General features: G+C 40.6%; 1 protein-coding gene across 1 annotated transcript in view; it reads right to left on the bottom strand.

The window, feature by feature from the left end:
- The window catches only part of LOC145404884 (polypeptide N-acetylgalactosaminyltransferase 14-like), a 91041-nt gene extending 79341 nt beyond the window's left edge, over positions 1-11700 (bottom strand). The window contains exons 1-4 of the mRNA XM_080276385.1: positions 11176-11700; positions 8827-9024; positions 8312-8389; positions 7096-7182 (exon numbers count right to left, since the gene is read on the bottom strand). Of these exons, the coding sequence (XP_080132511.1) occupies positions 7096-7182; positions 8312-8389; positions 8827-9024; positions 11176-11700 (888 nt within the window). The remainder of the gene's footprint in view (positions 1-7095; positions 7183-8311; positions 8390-8826; positions 9025-11175) is intronic.
- Positions 11701-19692: the final 7992 nt, after the last annotated feature.

Below are 19692 nucleotides of genomic sequence, written 5' to 3'. Positions count from 1 at the left end.
CTAGAGAGGTCTCACAAATGCAGCAAAGAAACCGTGAAGGAAGGTCGAGTCTTACTGAATAATATGCTTGAACTTCTGTCCGTGTTAAGGAATTATTGACCACGCCTGTACGTAAATTAGCCAGTTATGTCCGTGCACAGCCTTTTCCAGATGCATGCCAAAACGGACGAAGACGCATATTCTGGAAGCTCCCTAACAACTTTTCTTGTGGGATTTATTTTGCTTATTACACCTTACTGTCCACCTCTGTGTCAAATAAATCCTCACAACACCGTCAAACTCTGCATAAATAACGCAAAAGGACGTTCATCAGAAATATCCGAAAACAAATCGCTATGGAAAAGGTGTTAGGGAGCTTCCTTAACCGACCAGAACACTCTTATTATAATTATATTTTTGATAATTATCCACTTCTTCTCACAAAGTAACATTAATTTTCGTCATTATTGAAAAGTTAGTGTATTTATTTTTCATATTATCAAAATTTGGTGCAAAATTTTCGAAAGTTTTTTTTTTTTTTCTCTCTCTCTCTCTCTCTCTCTCTCTCATCCAGGTGGTGTGGTGGTACAGGTGTCGGCTTCATCACCTCGCCTCAGTGCCACCAGCGGGGACAACACACACACACACACACACACACACACACACACACACACACACACACACACACACCTTTTATTTTACTCCTACACTCCCCTTTTCTGAATCCATACACCCAACTCCAGCTTCATGTCCTGCATATCTATCTACTTATATCTATCTGTCTATCTATCTATACATAAAGTTCTCGACACACTGTAATTGACATGTGGACCGGGAACCTGATGAGATGTGAACTTGTGGGAAGGTGTGAGTTGAGACGCAGGAAGGGACGTGAGAGGAGAGGAGGGAGGGCGAAGGGATGGTACAGGGGGATAGTGTGGCAACTTCCTGACCGTGTGGTGGGAAGTGTGGTGTGTGTGGGGGGGGGGGAGGGGCGTCACGAGCTGTCTTCCCTTTATATACACTCACAGGGGTCGTCAGTGTGTGGGGGGTTGAGGGGGAGAGGGCGACAGGAAGAGGAGGGGGTGAATGGAAATGCAAGGGAGGGTGGAACCGTAAGGGAAGGGAGGGAGAGAAACAGGATGGGGAGGAGGGATGACAGGAAGAGGAGGGGAGGGGAAGGGGCAAGAGGAAAGGGGAGGGAAGGGGGATAAAGGATAAGAAGGGAAGGGGGAAACAGGATGAGGATGGGAAAGGGAAGGGCAGAGGGGAAAAAGAGACAGGAAGAGAAGGGGACGGGGTGAGAGGAAGGGGAGGGACGACAGGAAGAGGAGAGGAGGGGGTGAGAGGAAAGGGAGTGATGACAGGAAGAGGAGGGGAGGGGGTGAGAGGAAGGGGAGGAGAGGGAGGTGAGAGGAAGAGGAGGGGAGGGGGTGAGAGGAAGAGGAGGGGAGGGGTGACAGAAAGAGGAGACATGGTGTAGTGGAAACCCAATCCAATGGGTCAGTTACACAAAAGCTATGCAGATTTTATAGTGCTTTTTTGTCACTGAGTATTAAGTTATATATTAATCTTTGTTAACCTCTCCTCTCCTCTCTCTCTCTCTCTCTCTCTCTCTCCCTAGTCCTTGCACCTGAACAAAAGCCTCCCTTAGAATCCAGTACTTAAGTGTGACCAGAGCACTGAAAGGACTGACACGCGATTTCAGTCAGCTTACGAGATGGAAAAAAATATCTCCATTAATTCATTCAGAGAGACGATTTTTATTTTACTCTGGCTAGCGCTATACGATTTTATTTTGCCTAGAATAAATCGCTGGCTGTAGGGATTACGTTGATAATTAAAGTATATAAATTCTGTTGGACTCTCAATTGGACTTCAAGGACTGTCATTGAATGCGTGTAGAAAACATATTATTATTATTATTATTATCATTATTACTATTATCATTATTATTATTATTATTATTATTATTATTATTATTATTATTATTATTAACCCAAAGCTCATTTAAAATCTCAGGGGGGGAGGGAGGGAAGCGAAGAACACTCCTATATAACCGGGGTGCCTGGCTATATCATTGCCACCGCGTGAAGGCACCCCTCCCCAGAATCACGAGAAAACCCACTATCTCCTAAAAATCACTCAAACATACCCCAAAATCCACCACTTCTTAAATCCCATTGTTTCTCCATCTCAGAAAAGCAGCCACACTCTAATGAAAATACTGTCTATATATCTATCAATTTCTAATACTGTCTGTTTCTATTTCTAACTTTTCCAGCATAATATATATAGAGATTTTTCGTCAGGATGTTTATGCAGCTGTGGCTTTTTTTTTTTTTAATGAGTTTCCTGTTTTTCTTTTTCCCTTTTCCTGTCACCGTGTCATTCTTCTCCGCGTCCTGTCAGATACATATACAAACTGACGAGGTGGTGGTGGTAGTAGTAGTAGTAGTAATAGTAGGCCCTTCTAAAATAGTCCACCATCTTCCTTTCAAGGGATAGGTAGGGAGGCTAATCTAAACTAGTCTGCCTAACCTCTAACCTAACAACTCTCTACTTTTTTTTTACACTGCCATAAGTATACATATGTAAGTAAAATGGACACACATAAGTAGGAAAATGAACACACACACACACACACACACACACACACACACACACACACACACACACACACACACACGTAACACTCACCCTCCTGTGTCGCTTCCTCGGTGCGGTGGTGGTGAAGGTGGTGATGATAGTGATGATGGTGACAATGACGGCAGCTGTGATGATGACCACTCTGAGCACGCGACGCCGCCTCATCCCGCCTCCTGTGAGTGGTGAGAGGGATGATGATGATGATGATGATGATGATGATGATGATGATGATGATGATGACGATGATGAGGGTAATATAGTGAGAGTCAGATTTAAATGGAAAAAGATATAGACAATGATGATAATAATGATGATGATGATGATGATAATTATGATGATGATGATAATAATATAGTGACAATCAGATTTAAATAGTAACAGATACAGACTATGATGATGATGATGATGATGATGATGATGATGACAGTAATGAAGGTATAGTAATAATGATATGACAATGATAAGGAAGGCAGTGATAAAATGATGATGACAGTGATGAAGACGATAATGCTTGGAAGGATGATGATGATGATAATGATGATGATGATGATGATGATGGTGAAAATGACAATAGTGAAGAAAGATGATGATAACTGAGTGATGAAAATAATGACCATATGTGATAAAGAAGGTATTTGCAAAAATAAATAAATAAATGAAAATAAAAATAAAAACAGCTTACACCTCACTAGTTTCCTCAGTAAATCTTCAGGTACAAAGGTCCTTATTATAAGTATATTTAATTGTCTATCGGAAGAGTAGATAGATAAACAGATTGATAGAAGCGTCACTGCCATGAGTTACAGATATTTTAACCTCTTCAGTACGAGGCCCTTCCTTAACATAAATAAAATCGTCTGTTAACATAAAAAAAAAAAAAAAAAGCATAATCGTATTGAGTGGCTTTACAAGAAAAATATATGACAATAAAGGAACGCTGGCAGGAACGCACAAAGTTATAAATACTGTTCCTTATATTCACGTCAAAGCTAATGATCCTTTGCTAAATTTCACTTAAATGATAAATATAAGTAAATGCGTATGTATTTTAAAGCCTTACGACCAACCAAGGAGATGTAATTGGAGAACGAGGGGTTTCAGTGACGATGGATCGGAGCAAAGACACACACAACTTCCCTCCACTACTGCTACAGGCGCACTGACTCACGCTGCCAGCCTGATTTCCTCTCTAGTCGGCCCCCGTCTGGCCTCTTCTCCCACCTACCTGCCTACCTCCGTCACCCTTCCCTCCTCCGTCTGCCATCACCTGTGCCCACCTTCCTCTCTCTCTCTCTCTCTTTCGGGGAAAAGCAAATGCAGATTAACCCTTCCATGGCCACGTCCCCTATTATATTACTCTAACACCTGTCACTTTGCTTGTATCAGGTGTCAAAGGCAGGTATTCTTGTCAAATAAGGACACTACCTAACGCCTTTTCTTAAGCGATTTATTTTAGTACACCTTACTTTCCTCCTGTGTTACATAATTCCATCTAATATTACCATTCTCTGCATTACGTACAAAAAAGGATACTAACCAGCCATATCTAAAAATAAATCGCTGAGGAACAGGTGTTAGGGACGAGCACGAGGGCGAGAAATACTAACCATATTTTTTTAAAGTTATGAAAATCCGTCCAAGTGAATACCATGCAAGTTACGTCAATTATAACTGCGTCGCACTTCAGGCGGACCAGCTTAAGCAAGTGAGTGGATGGTGCAGATGGTTTTTTCATACACTAACCCCTTCACTCTTAAATCCCTCCGATGTGGTGGATTTTGAAGGTTAAGGGGGGGGGTAGATTAAGCTCAGAAAATCGTCTGGTTGCGGTAAGAGTTAGAAAAATAGATGACGTACTCGGGGTGAAGTGGTTGATAAATGCCAAGGGAAGTGTGTGTGTGTGTGTGTGTGTGTGTGTGTGTGTGTGACGAAAATAGTGTTTAACGAATTTTAACCATACTCGGTGGAAGGGTTGAGGGTTAGCCAAGGGGTTGACCTGCTGTTTTGAGATTATTAGATCAAAGGTCGAGGTCATAAGTGTAGGTCAAAGTTTAACTACCATCGCCGTTCCACCATAATAATAATGATGATTATGATGATGATAATAATAATAATAATAATAATAATAATAATAATAATAATAATAATAATAATAATAACAATAATAATAATAATGACGTAAGGAAAAGGGACAAGGAAAACAACCAGTAATATTACATTTATTTTTTACAGTTACCTCCTTACCACAATACAGACAGACTTCGTGAACCCGCTCAAGGTTGGGACAATTCTAGGTATCTTATCCCTTCTAACTGCGGACGATTCCATTCCTCTGAGTAAGAAGCTTAGAATCTATCACTACCTTTTTGTAACAGATATCCAAATTTATGTAAACAAAGTACAAACAGACACCAAAAAAAGTACATGCATATAAATATACACAGAAAAAAAGTACACACACACACACACACACACACACACACACACACACACACACACACACACACACACACACACACACACACACACACACATCGTCAGTCCTGTAGTGCCCTTCGATGTATGGGAGACAAAAGCTACCCTACTTTAGCTAGAGGACAAACCTAAGCTCCTGGTGGCACAATAATAATAATAACAATAATAATAATAATAATAATAATAATAATAATAATAATAATAACAATAATAATAATAATAATAATAATAATAATAATAATAATAACACAACAACAACAACAACAACAACAACAACAACAACAACAACAACAACAACAACAACAATAATAATAATAATAATAATAATAATAATAATAATAATAATAATCATAATAACTCTACGTGCCTCTCGTTGCTTCGAACTCATCCTTTCGAGACTAAGGCTCTGTTCCAACTCTGTTCATTTTTCCTTGGCCTAAAATTGCCACCCCTTCATCTTGAATGCTGATTTATAACAACAGACTGACACTGGAATATGATGCTAGTCACGAAGAAGTGCTGTGGTGAGAATGTGGTGAAGAGCTGTAGCATTATTTTTTACCTATGGACTACGTAAAATAGGTTGTATAGGGACGAAAAATCTGGGCTAGTCACGAAGAAGTGATACGGAAAGGATGTAGTGTAGAGCTATAACATTATCTTATTCTTCCCATTTGGCTACGTGCAATGACCTACACGTGGACGAAAATCTGTTCTAATCACGAAGAAGTGCTATGCAAAAGAGGTAGTGAAGAAATAAGCTGATCAAGGACGAAAATCTTTGCCAGGTTCAGGTGAAAGTAGTCCCTAGCACCTTCTCCTAAGCGATTTATTTTCAGATATGGGTGGTTAATATCTTCGTGTACGTTATGCAGAGTATGGCGATATTGGTAGGAATTATGTAACACTGAAGAGTACAGTAAGGCGTAATAAGCAAAATAAATCATTAAGGAAAAGGTGTTAGGGAGCTTCTTTAACTGACGACAATTCTCTAACATCAGGAACATCAGGTCACGTCGTTCATTCGAAAGGAGCAGCAGAGGTCAAGGGGCAAAGGCTGCAGTCTGTGAGATTAGATGGGGTCACTGAGTCCTTGGGCTCGGACTGGAAATGGAACTGAAGAAGCACCACCAGGTAGGTCGTCACTGCTGTAGCCATCTGTGCAGGTGTGAAGGGGAAAAAACATATATTAGTCTATCTTGGGGTAGCCACAAACAAATCGCCTCCATGTTGCACTGTCCCCCGTCATTTCACTGCCCTGCTCACAGCTCACACCCCCCTCTCTCATATTACCTCTCCACTCCATCCCTCCATCTCATCCCCGGCCTCCCTCTCCTTCACCTCCTTCACCTTACATACACTCTCCTCGTTAGTCTCTCTCCTTATTTCAACGTGAGTCCATATCTCAACCGTACCAGTAAATCGTCGGACAATGAAGCTCGCTAACACCTTTTCCTAAGCGATTTATTTTCTTTATTACACCTTACTCACCACTTCTGTGTTACATAAATTCCCTCCCATATCGCCATACTCTTCATAAGTAAACATACAAAAGGATATTAACAAGCCATATCCAGAAATAAATCTCTTAGGATGAGGTGTTAGGGAGCTTCTTTAATCAATAACGTGGGACATGAGGGGAAATTCTGAGTGTCATTTTCTCATAATGTCTTGTATAATTATCTTGCCTGTATCTTAAGTGTGTGTGTGTGTGTGTGTGTGTGTGTGTGTGTGTGTGTGTGTGTGTGTGTGTGTGTGTGAAAGATTAAATTGTCCAGTGAGAGTGAAGATTGTGTGTGTGTGTGTGTGTGTGTGTGTGTGTGTGTGTGTGTGTGTGTGTGTGTGTGAAAGATTAAATTGGCCAGTGAGAGTGAAGATTGTGTGCGTGTGTGTGCGTGCGTGCGTGTGTGTGTGTGTGTGTGTGTGTGTGTGTGTGTGTGTGTGTGTGTGTGTGTGTGTGTGTGTGTGTGTGTGTGTGTGTGTGTGACTTACCGGGAGCAGATTGGAGCGTCCCAGCGTAAAGAGACCAGCTGGCCTTGTGATCAGCGGCTGTTCACTCAGCTTGACTAGCCTCAGCATCTGGATCAGCACACACCAAAATCAGCACTCAGCACTTATTTCACACAGTATTTGCCAGTTCATCATCATCATCATCATCAAAAACAAGAAGAACAACACACACATCATCCTCATCCTCATCCTCATCATCATTATTATTATTATTATTATTATTATTAGTATTATTATTATTATTATTACCATCCTCCTCTTCCTCCTCCTCCTCCTCCTCATCGTCATTATCCTCATCATCATCATCATCATTCACACCTCTTTTCCTATCTAAGGATGTTTCTTTATCATACTCAGTACATTTCTGATTGGTTTTCGGCACCATCATTCCCCAGGTTAGAGATTTCTACTGAATGGAATGCGCTAAAGAAAGTAAAATTTTAAAACATCAACACACCATCACACGAAACACCAGCAAGCACACATCAAAACACACAGGCCTACCTTAAAACACACACATGCATACATCACAATAATATACATACATCAACACACTGAAAAAGCATGTACACCTCCAAACACCAAGAGTCGTTAAAACACCAAAAACACACATATTTGTACACCAAGAAATAAAACTCGCACACTTTATAACTATTATGAAGTTTACATATGACACTACAATCCATTTTTAAGTGACACCAGTCTTTATAAGTAACCCAGTAGTCTTTACCAGTGACACCCTTGCCTTCAAAAGTTACATTATCCCCTATGACAGAATTGACACTAAAATAATTCTTGCTTTTATAAATGACACATCTTTTAAAGTAACACCCTAGTTGAAATGTGACACGCTATCCTTTATAAGTAACACTTTTAGCTCTTGTAAGTAACACCACTCTCTTTGTGATACTTAAGCCTTTATAAGTGAGAGTAAATTTCATATCTGACACTGTGACCTTAATTATAGTAGCATTTATGAAGAGAATGATATGTAGAATTTATAAATAATACCACCCTTTTCACGTGACACCTCAGCATTTATAAGTAACACTGGAATTGGTAGATGATCCTATATGACTTTAGCATCAATAAGTAACACTACTCACTTTACGAGACACTTTAGCATTTATAAGTGTCACGGGAGTTGGTATACGGGACAAGACAGACAGGGAGGGAGTTGGAGGTCGACCTTACTCACCTCGGCCTCAACCTCAGGGTCCATCTCCCAGCTCTCACTCGTGGACACCTCGGCAAGGGTCCTAAGTGGTCCTGTGCCCTGTGGGGAGGAGAGGAAAAACCCAGGAAAATAAACTTACTCTCAATATCCTCTCTTTACTAGGAAAAGGAAGGACAAGTCTAGCCTCTGAGCTGATTAACCTGATATTATACCTCTCTTTTTCTCTCTCTCTCTCTAATAATCTTTCAGTCAGCCAACCAAGCATCTCTCTCCTAATTCTGTCGGTCATGGTGTTATAATTACAAACACACACACACACACACACACACACTCTCTCTCTCTCTCTCTCTCTCTCTCTCTAGCCAACCAAGCATCTCTAACCTCATTCTGTCGGTCATGATGCCATAATTACACACACACACACACACACACACACACACACACACACACACTCTCTCTCTCTCTCTCTCTCTCTCTCTCTCTCTCTCTCTCTCTCTCTCTCTCTCTCTCTCTCTCTCTCTCTCTCTCTCACTCACCTCGTCCTGGAGATAATCCGCCACGCTGCCATGGGTGTATATTGCCACAACGGTGAATACGAGGTAGAACACCATGGCCCACAGCTCCACGGGCACTAGGTTAGGAGCGTTAGTGAGCACGTACCCCAGAAAGGCCAGGACTTGAAGCAGCCTCCGCATATCGATGATCAGGGTGGGAAGGCAGAGCACACTAGTCATCTGTGCAGGGAAAGAAGCTGAAACTCTGTATAGGACGACGTCAGTGCACGCCTCTCCGCACTCATGTGGCGTGTGCACAAAAATGATAAAGCTACAGGGAAAGGAAATTACCAGAAATGTCTATGAACCTCTATCGGAAATCGTAGCACAATAACACGAAGGAAAAACTTGAAGCACACATTATTATATTCTTTTTACCCTAACTTGGTCCAGATCTTCATCCTTTTGCAGTTTATTTCACGTTGCTCAGTGGCTGAAAAAGACAATGCTATGGTTCCACATTCCTTCCATAGCACTGCTTTGGGACCAGCATCCTATTTTAGTAGTAATCTATCGTTACATCTCAACATTCAAGATGGAGAGATGGCAATTTTGGGCCGAGTTCGTGTAAAAAGACAATAGTATCAGCAAATCAAAGCCAAATCAGTTAAATGTAGTGTATCATCAGGCTGGCTTAAGGATCGTTGACGTGAGGGCCTGGAACTCACCTCCCCTGAAGCTCATTACCACCCCAGCAGTCACGGATGGATAGGTGGATTGAAGCCCCCCACATCAGAGAAGCTTTTCCTGAATCATACTATTAAGCCTGTCATTTCAACCTACATGTCAACGATCGTGCGCCCCTGAAACTCATTACCATCCTCACAATCACGAATGGAGAGGTGGATTCAAGGTCACCACATCAGAGAAGCGTTACCTGAATGATACTATTAAGCCTGTCAGTTCTACCTACATGTCAGCCATCTTTCTCGGAGCTGCACCACCACCACCATCCCAGCAAAAGAGGTGGGAACATGTGAACCCAAACGTAAAAAAGTCTATGCATTTTAAAGACAGACAATGGCCACGTTATACTCCTCCAAGCTAAACAGAATCTTCAGGAGACAAAAAGAATATTAAAGAAAACACATCGTCGGGTTGAAGGGGATAAGATAATTTATACCTCTCTCTCTCTCTCTCTCTCTCTCTCTCTCTCTCTCTCTCTCTCTCTCTTTCACAATAAATGTCCACGATTGAAAAATTATCACGTAGGAGAGGTCGAATGATATCCCAAATGACCAATATCATTCGTGTTGTCCCTAGAATATTAATGTACTTTTACGTGCATGTACATATGATACTGCTTATGAATAAAATGGAAAATAGATACATTGCATTGTAAAAGAAAACAGTTACAAAATTACTACAACCATAAGACTCTTAAAAAAAATATAACTAAATCTATGACAGTGCGGTACCTAGTGTAAAAAAAGAGAGAGAAAAAAACTTTAGTGAGTGACAGACAGACCTGGCCGTTCTTAAGGAGGACCTTGTTAAAAAAAAAATACTATACCCCTTTTACACTAACTTGGCCTAAAATTGCCATCTCTCCATCGTGAATCCTGAGTTATGGCAATGGATTAACACCAGAATACGATACCAGTCACGAAGAAGTGCTATGGAAAGGATGTAGAGCCATAGTACCATCTTTTTCTGTCACACAGCTACGTGAGAGAAGCCACAAAATGAAGAAAATCTGGGCCAAGTTAGAGTAAAAAGAGTATAGCAAGGACTGGGACCTAAGGGAAATATTCAGTAGCTATCTTTTGCTGTTATATTATTCACTTGGAATGTATACTGATAATTTCTGGATGGGTTGCATCTTTCCAAACTATCAATCTATTGCCAGACGCCATAATCCCGTAATGGGTGGCCACTGACTTTGAGTTATTTGTTTTATGGGGAGGGACACTAACCCTCCACCAACCCACTTGCTGACACGTAGGCAGCACGTATGGTTTGGTTATACGGTTACCACACAGCGTTGTAAATGGTTTCTTGGCTTACAGGAAACCATTTGGCTTGTCACTCAATGTAAAGCCACCTGTAAAGGAAAGAAAAGCAATAGGAAGTGACAGGAAAGATGGGAGAAATAGCAAGAGAGGAGGGCAGGCACAGAAAAAAAAATGATAAAGGCTAAGGAAGAAGTAGGCAGCACTACACAATATCAGTAAATTTCATGGTTGAACCGTTATGATACTCTCACATAATAATCTGAAAAATTTGTTAGGTTTCGAAAATTACATCACTGTGTTTCAAAAGTCATTGCTCACTGTCTCGTTATGTATCGTAATGGGGAGGCTCACTATTTATGTCCGCAGCCGTGCATACCTGGTGGTGGACGCGGTGAAGGGAGGCGTAGCGCTGACGGAGGCGGCGCAGGGGTAGCAGCAGAGACTCTTGGGGCTTTCCTCCTCTTCCCCTCGGTAACTCCTTCTCCAGAGCCATGTTTGTGTCCCTGAGGCTGACCAGGAGGATGTGGCCTGAGAGCACGTACACCACCACGCCCAAAGTATAGAGGAATGGGATGGACAATGTGGCGTGAGCGACGGCAATTTTAAAGTACACCGTCGCCTCTTTTAAGGAAAGGAAGGAGATACCCCAGTGGACAGTCAGGACGCAGGTGAGTAGCATCTCCGGAATAACGAAGAAGGTTTCAAGGAGGTACGGAAGGAGGCTGTAGCTCTGGCATTCTCTTAAGAGGGAGCGCAGGGAGGCCAGGAGGTCTGTGAAGTCGCGTCCTTTCACCCACACACCCAGCAAGATGACGAGGCTGCCCAGGTTGGTGGTCGCGTAGCTCGAGATGATGAAGATGTTAATGTTGGAGGGGAAGTACTTTGCTGACACGTCATTCATGAAATCTTAAAAGGTAGATAGATAATCATATATATATATATATATATATATATATATATATATATATATAAATATAAATAGCGGTATATATACATATATCTATCTATCTATCTATCTATCTACATATATATATATATATATATATATAAGGTACATAAATACCGGTATCTATCTATCTATCTATAAGGTATAGAGAGAGAGAGAGAGAGAGAGAGAGAGAGAGAGAGAGGAAAAATAGAATTACCTGACATTGCTATTTGGTATTTAAACTACAGCATAATATGTCACCTAAGTAAAAAAAATTCTCCATGATATAGTTCTTTAAAAAGAGAGCATCTGGGGGACTCTTAGAACATAGTACAAGAAATTAAGATTGTGGATTTGATGGAGAACTTAGGCATTAAAATTACTGGCTAATAATTTCCCATAGATTTATTTTTTCCTTGGCCTACTGATTCCTTTATGGGAGGATCTTAAAAAAAATAGTTTGAACAGAAAAAATAAATAAGCGTCTTACTGTGAGAAAATTTTGACGAGATTGATGCACATGATTTTAATTTTCCGGAATAATTTAAATATATATTTTTTTTATTCATCATCCTGACCTCCTCTCTCCACTTACGGATGGGATGAAGTAGGGTCAAGGAGCAAATAAATTAAATAAAGAGAGACATATAGAAATAGATTGACAGAGGGAGGACTACTAAAAGATCTGGCCAGTTGAATAAGGTACACTCTCATCCACTCACATTCAGACGTTTCCTTTTTCTTTCAGTTTTTTCCTTTTTCAGAAGAGACCAATGTTTTTTTTAGAGACAGCCTTTGGTTCTTTTTTTAATTTTTGCCTAGAAATAAAACATCCACCCACACACCCATACCCACACCCACCCACCCACACATACACAGACGTTATCGTGCTTGAGAGATTAATAAAAACAGTTTCAACCCCTCGAGCTAGACAGGTCTCTCTTGTGAAACTCTATGGAAGTAAAACAGAACTAATTAAAATGGTCATGCTGTGCTCTGAGGCGCAGGTCACTACATACAGGCGCCAAAGCTCAGGTAGATGCCAATAACAACCGGTGTGATGATAGCGGCGGTGAGGGCGATCAGGCTCTTGTAGATAGGCCAGTTACCCCCACGACCACCCCTGGGCAGCAGACCCAACACCACCGCCAGCCACTCCACCAGCCACAGGGCCACCCGCAGCACGCCTCCACCCACACCACGCCTCCCCTCCACCTTGCCACTCTGATCTCCACCCTTGTCCGCACCAACTCCACTCCCAGTCTCTCCCCAGGCAGTAGAGAACACACTGGGGAAAAGCGAAAGGAAAATATAAACACTCAGATGACCAGTTGCATGCATAGACATTTTTTTGGGGACAGGGATTCTGGCTAAAAAGAAAAAAAATAATAAGGGCACCACTCCCTTAGCCTTTTACTATTAGAACTACCTCCTGGCGATGTCTAGGAGGGCACTTTGTAATCGGCAGAGCAAAGGGCAGGAGATCAAGCCCCTTCTGAGCCTTACCTGTGTACTCTTATGACACCAAATTTCAAGGTCGATACTGATAACAATTTTCCATGTTTGCAGTGGGAGGGAAATAGTTTAAGACTCACTCATCTCTTTCAGCTTAAAGATAATAATAATAATAATAAGAATTGGGATAAGAATGGGAGTTCCAGATGCACCGGGGGACAAAGCTGGCCCAAAAGTTCCCCCAAAAGTTCTCCAAAAGTTCTCCAAAAGTTCCCCCCAAAAGTTCTCCAAAAGTTCTCCAAAAGTTCCCCCAAAAGTTCTCCAAAAGTTCCCCCCAAAAGTTCTCCAAAAGTTCTCCAAAAGTTCCCCCAAAAGTTCTCCAAAAGTTCTCCAAAAGTTCTCCAAAAGTTCCCCAAAAGTTCTCCCCAAAAGTTCCCCAAAAGTTCTCCCCAAAAGTTCTCCCAAAAGTTCTCCTAAAGTTCCCCCAAAGTTCTCCAAAAGTTCCCCCAAAAGTTCTCCAAAAGTTCATCTCTTCTGTCTCCCATCCTCCTAATATTCCTAAGCTGAGAGTGACTTTGTATATTTCACTCTCCACAGGTGATGACTCTCTTTGATATGATGCGTCAGGAAGGAAAGCGAGGAATATACTCCCAGTGTGAAATAGATGCAATGGAATATTAGGTATACTGTACAGCCTCCTCCAGTGACGTATGGGCGGTATGAAGCTGGTGGCAACACGAGTGCTGGGCGGTGGGATCTCCAGTGTAAGGATGGGTAGCCTGTCCTCCCTGTTTTAAAGATATAGCACAGTAAGTCATCGTTGTATTAGGTCAAGGAAATGTTGAAGTGGGGCGCCTTCATGTGATGACACTGATTTAACTGGGCGGCTCCACTGCCCAGTTATACAAACGTCCCTCAGTTCCCTCCCTATCCCCCGAAGAGATGATGGGCTACAGGAAAAATGGGCAACTTAAGCCTGCAGTCCACCGGGTTTACGTTTCAGATGAATGGGGCAAGAAGAAGAAAGGAGGAAGAAAAAGAAGAAAAAGTAAAAGTAAAAGAAGAAAAAGAAAAAGTAAGAGAAGAAGAAATAGAAAAGTAAAAGAAAAAGTAAAAGAAGAAAAAGAAAAAGTAAGAGAAGAAAAAGGAAAGTAAAAAGAAAAAGAAAAAGTAAAAGAAGGAAAAAAAAAGTAAAAGAAGAAGAAAAAGAAAAAGTCTATCTATCTATCTATCTACAGCCCGACGCCCAAATCCCGCAAAGGGTGGCCACAGACAAAACGCCTCCAAGTCACTCTGTCACCCACCATTTGACTCCCCTCCCCCCAACTCACCCCCCCCCTCCCTCATATACCTCTCAACTCCATCCATCCACCTCAAAAAAAGTAAAAGAAGAAAAAGAAAAAAAGTAAAGGAAGAAAAAGAAAGAAGTAAAGGAAGAAAAAGAAAAAGTAAAGGAAGAAAAAGAAAAAGTAAAAGAAGATAAAGAAAAAAGTAAAAAGAAAAAGAAAAAGTAAAAGATGAAAAAGAAAACGTAAAAGAAGAAAAGAAAAAGTAAAAGAAAAAGAAAAAGAAATAGTAAAAGAAGAAAAAGAAAAAGTTGAAAAGAAAAAAGTAAAAGAAGAAAAAGAAAAAGTAAAAGAAGAAAAAGAAAAAGAAAAAGTAAAAGAAGAAAAAGAAAAAGTAAAAGAAAAAGAAAAAGAAAAAGTAAAAGAAGAAAAAGAAAAAGTAAAAGAAAAAGAAAAAAGTAAAAGAAGAAAAAAAAAGTAAAGGAAGATAAAGAAACAAGTAAAAGAAGAAAAAGAAAAAGAAGAAAAAAAGAAAAAGAAAAGTAAAAAAGGAAGAAAAAGAAAAGAAGAAGAAAAAGAAAAGTAAAAGAAGAAAAAGAAAAAAGTGAAAGAAGAAGAAGAAAGTAAAAGAAGAAAAAGAAACGTAAAAGAAGAAGAAAAAGAAAAAGAAGAAGAAAAAGAAAAAGAAGAAAAAGAAAGTAAAAGAAGAGGAAGGAAAGTAAAAAGAAGAAAAGGTAAAAGACAAAGAAAAAGAAAAAAGAAAAAGTACAAGAAGAAATATAAAAGTAGAACAAAAGTAAAAGAAGAAAAAGAAAAGTAAAAGAAGAAGAAGAAAAAGAAAAAGTAAAAGAAGAAGAAAAAGAAAAAGTAAAATGAAAAAGAAAAGTAAAAGAAGAAAAAAAAGAAAAAGAGAAAGTAAAAGTAGAAAAAGTTTAAGTAAAAAAAGAAGAAAAAGTAATCGAAGAAAAAAAGTAAAAGAAGAAAAATGTAAAATAAGAAAAAGAAAAAGTAAAAGAAGAAAAATAAAAGAAGAAAAAGAAAAAGTAAAAGAAGAAAAATAAGAAGAAAAATCTGTCTATCTATCTATTGCCAGACGCCTCAATACCGTTCAGGGTGGCCACAAACAGATCGCCTCCACGTCGCCTTTTCCCCAGCCATTTCACTGCCCTGCTGCCAGCTCACACCCTCCTCTTTCATATATCTCTCCACCCCATCCCTCCATCTCAAAGTAAAAGAGGTAAAGTAAGTAAAGTAAAAGTAAAAGAAGAAAAATGTAAAAAAAGAAGAAAAAGAAAATAAAAGAAGAAGAAAAAGAAAGTAAAAGAAGAAGAAAAAGAAAGTAAAAGAAAAAGGAATAGAAAAGGTAAAAGAAGAAAAAGAAAAAGGAGGAGAGGAACTTTTTGCACCATCCTGTCTCAAAGAATTCTGTCTACATATCTTTTTTTTTATGTAGGAAAGAAGGAACCAAAGGCCAGGAGCCCGTATAAAACACCCCTGTCTTGCGCGAGTTTCCCCCCCATTTTTCCCCAGCTTATTTCTGCGTCTGGCCAACTTACGGAAACATACTCAGACCGAAGGCGTATATTGCATTTTATTTTTTGATACGTCTAGAGAGTTTCATTAATCTTAGGTCAAATTTTTCGAACAGGTTGAATCAGATACAGGCCCTTACTCTCGTCAGGTTACGAAGCTCCCAAGCGCTTTTTCCTAATCGATTTATTTTTGGATATGGCTGGTGAATATCCTTTGGTACGCTATTTATCCAGTGGGATGTTTAGGATTTACTTAACACAGAGGAGGACAGAAAGATGTAATAAGCAAAATAAATCGCTTAGGAAAAGGTGTTAGGGACGAGAATATCAGCTTAGGTTTCAAGAGTCACTGCTCACTCTCTCCCTATCTATTGCTGTGAAATGAATTGGTATTTACGTCTACAGTCATATATGAGAGTCTGGGTAGGGAAGTGAAGAATGATAATGGAAGGAAAGCAGGTAGCTGGTACAAACAGACCGTGAATGTGGCTGGGTAACAGAATACTGGAGTTACTAGAGTTGTCCCTACCATGAGAGGGTAGTACTGGCCCGAAATCGTATCTGAAAGTCGGGGTGGGGAAGCCAAGCAAGGTGATGGAAGGAATGCAGGTACTAAGGGTGACTAGGACGTGGTAACAGAATACTGGCGTTACTAGAGTCCTCCCTACCATGAGAGGGTAATGGTGGCCTGAAATCGTACCTGGAGCTCTTGGTAGGGACGTCAAACATGGTGGTTAGAGGAAGGCACCAGAGACGAGGCGAACGTGAGAGCGACTGAGTAGGAGTCTGGCGGTAGAGTGAGGAAGGGTGGATGGAATGTGACCCCCCCTTCCCCTTCTCACCCTACCTATGCGTGCACAGGCCGGAAGTTGATCTGTTTGTTTTTCTCTCAGTTGTTCTGTAAAAAAAAAAGAAAAAAAGTTTGGCAGGCTCTCTAACACTCCTTCCTTTCTATACCCTTTCTACTCTAAGTTGGCCTAAAATTGGCATCTCTCCATCTTGAATACTGAGTTGTAGCAAGGGATTAACACTAGAATATGATTGCTAGTCATGAAGAAGTGCTAAGGAAAGGATGTAGAGCCGCACTACAGCCTCTTTAATGTCACTGAGTTACGTGAAATGAGCCTTATAGGATGAAATTTTGGGCCAAATTAGTAGGAAAGGCGTATAGTTTTTTTTGTTTTTTTTTGCATTTGCCTTGTAAGAATAAAGTCAGATACACCGTCACCCCAAAGCTGAATAAAATCGTCCGTAATCTCCCAGAATGAAAGAAAAACCACTGATAAAAACCCGCCTGTCCACGGCCTGAAAGGGTTAACAGTATACCCCTCCCTGTAAACTCACAAGGTATTCTGTAGAGTCAACATATATATATATATATATATATATATATATATATATATATATATATATATATATATATATATATATATATATATATATATATATATATATATATATATATATTTAGGCCTGTGGTGGACTTCAAATCAATATATATATATATATATATATATATATATATTTAGGCCTGTGGTGGACTTCAAATCAAACAAGGTGTAATGACTTAGGATATTAGTATTCTCTCTCTCTCTCTCTCTCTCTCTCTCTCTCAGCAGATCAAACAAGGCATAATGACCCAACAAATTACTATTGTCTTTTTCTATTCTTTATTCCATTGTTATGTGATAGGTGGGGGCGCTCACCATCCACTCACTCGATGTAGTGCTGCTCTCGGATGTCTGCCCTTTCCTCTCCTCCATCCTTCTTTCCTTCCATCCTCTTCTGTCTTTCTCTCCTTCATTGTTTCCTCATCCTTCTGCCTACGGGTGACTTTACACTCCCTCTTCTGTCTTTCCTTCATACTTTTCTCTTCCTTCTGCCTGTGGGTGACTCTACACTGAGTGACAAGCCAAATGGTTTCCTGTACACCAGGAAACCATTTACTACGCTAGGTGGTAATCATATAACCAAATTTTGGGGCCTGGTGGTTTAATGGGTAATTAAGGCGCTCCAATCGGATTGAGCCAGTGAAGGTTTATATCCAAGGGATAGTTGGGGTTATTGCTCATGTAATGCCACTCAGGGATGAGTGAGGCTGGTCACTCTCATCTTAAATGTCAAGGCCAACTTGCCTAGCCCCGGGCTCCTACGCTCCTAATGGGGCAACGTAGGTTTGGATGATGAATGAATGAATGAATATTCCTTGTTATCTCTCTCTCTCTCTCTCTCTCTCTCTCTCTCTCTCTAACCAGAAGACGATCCCCAGCCCCCTTCAGCTCAGTGGATGGCCAGGTGTAGTCATGCAGAAGGTTGCGATTTGACTAGTAACCAAGGAGACTCATTCCTCCCTCATACCTAAGCCTCCTCTAAATCCACACAACCGCATTGAAGTTGTAAAAATGGACCAGTTCCTTCAGATAACAACAAATTAACCTTACTGCTTTACCAGAGGGCGTGCAGGACTAAAACAAAACTCTTATTGGGATGAAGGAGACGCTCTTTGCAATCTATTGAAAGTTGCACGATGTTGACTCTATGCCCTGGGGTGTATGTTGTCCCTTCAGTTCGATGACCTATTTTGAAATTAATTCCAGCTTTTGTTCAACTATGGAGAGAGATTTCGATTTAGGGGGGCCATATGCTGTCTATCTATCTATCTATTGCTAGACGCCTTAATCCCTTACTGGGTGGCCACAAACAAATCGCCTCCACGTCGCCCGGTCCCCCGCCATTCCACTGCCCTGCTCCCAGTTCACACCCCCCTCTCTCATATACTCCATCCCTCCATTCCATCCTTGGCCTTCCCCTCCCTCTCTCACCCTCCAACTCACTCACATACACTCTCCTCGTCAGTCTTTCAGATGCACTGTTAAAATAGATATCCTGACTGAGCAAAATAAATAAATAAATAAATAATAAAATAAAATCGTTTGTAAGTAGCAAAAATACACAAACAATTTTTTTTCACTGGATTAAAAAGGTTGATTCCTCGATCACTGTGAGCTTTTTCCTCACTCTACAGCGTCCGAGAGTGGGACAGGGCGCACTCTTTTCCCAGGAAGAGGAGGAGGATTACACAGGATTACACAGGAAAGCAAACAGCAACAGACCTTATGGTCCTTTCGAGGCTGCTTGTTAGAGAAAACTATGACTACAAGATCTAACTCTACATGTTGAAGGATAAGGATAGGAAAGCAAGAAGGCTCCCCCCACCACCAAACCCTCCAGGAAAAAGTGAGAAAAACCACCATGCAGCATGGAAAAACTGACATGGAAATTTTATAGGAAACACTGGAAAGGAAAAGTCACATTTATCTATAAGCTACCCGATAGAGTAACCTGAAAGAGAAAGTAAACAAATAAAATAATAGTTACGGCATGACATTATAAACCAGTTACATTGAGTTAATGGGAAGTCTGTGGACATAACGTGGAAGCTACACACTGCACAGTGTGGATGTTTAGGGGTGGTGCAGCAGCCTTGCCTGGCGCTTTTAAGGTAGGCAGCAGTCAATCAGGCCCTAGCTCCGTTTGCTCCACTGAGACAAGGAACTCTCCCATGTGGGACAAGTACATAAGTTTCATCCTGAAGCAGTGACCCCTGGTACATTAAAAAAATCCCGATGGTGGTCACTTGACTAACAGGGACCCTCAGTGATCCACAGCCCATCACAGGTCGAAAGTAAGAG

The sequence above is a fragment of the Coenobita brevimanus genome, chromosome 65 (assembly GCF_032717465.1).
Source record: "Coenobita brevimanus isolate Jiangsu-jjx chromosome 65, ASM3271746v2, whole genome shotgun sequence".
Taxonomy (NCBI): domain Eukaryota; kingdom Metazoa; phylum Arthropoda; class Malacostraca; order Decapoda; family Coenobitidae; genus Coenobita; species Coenobita brevimanus.
This window is presented reverse-complemented; position numbering and strand designations above follow the sequence as displayed.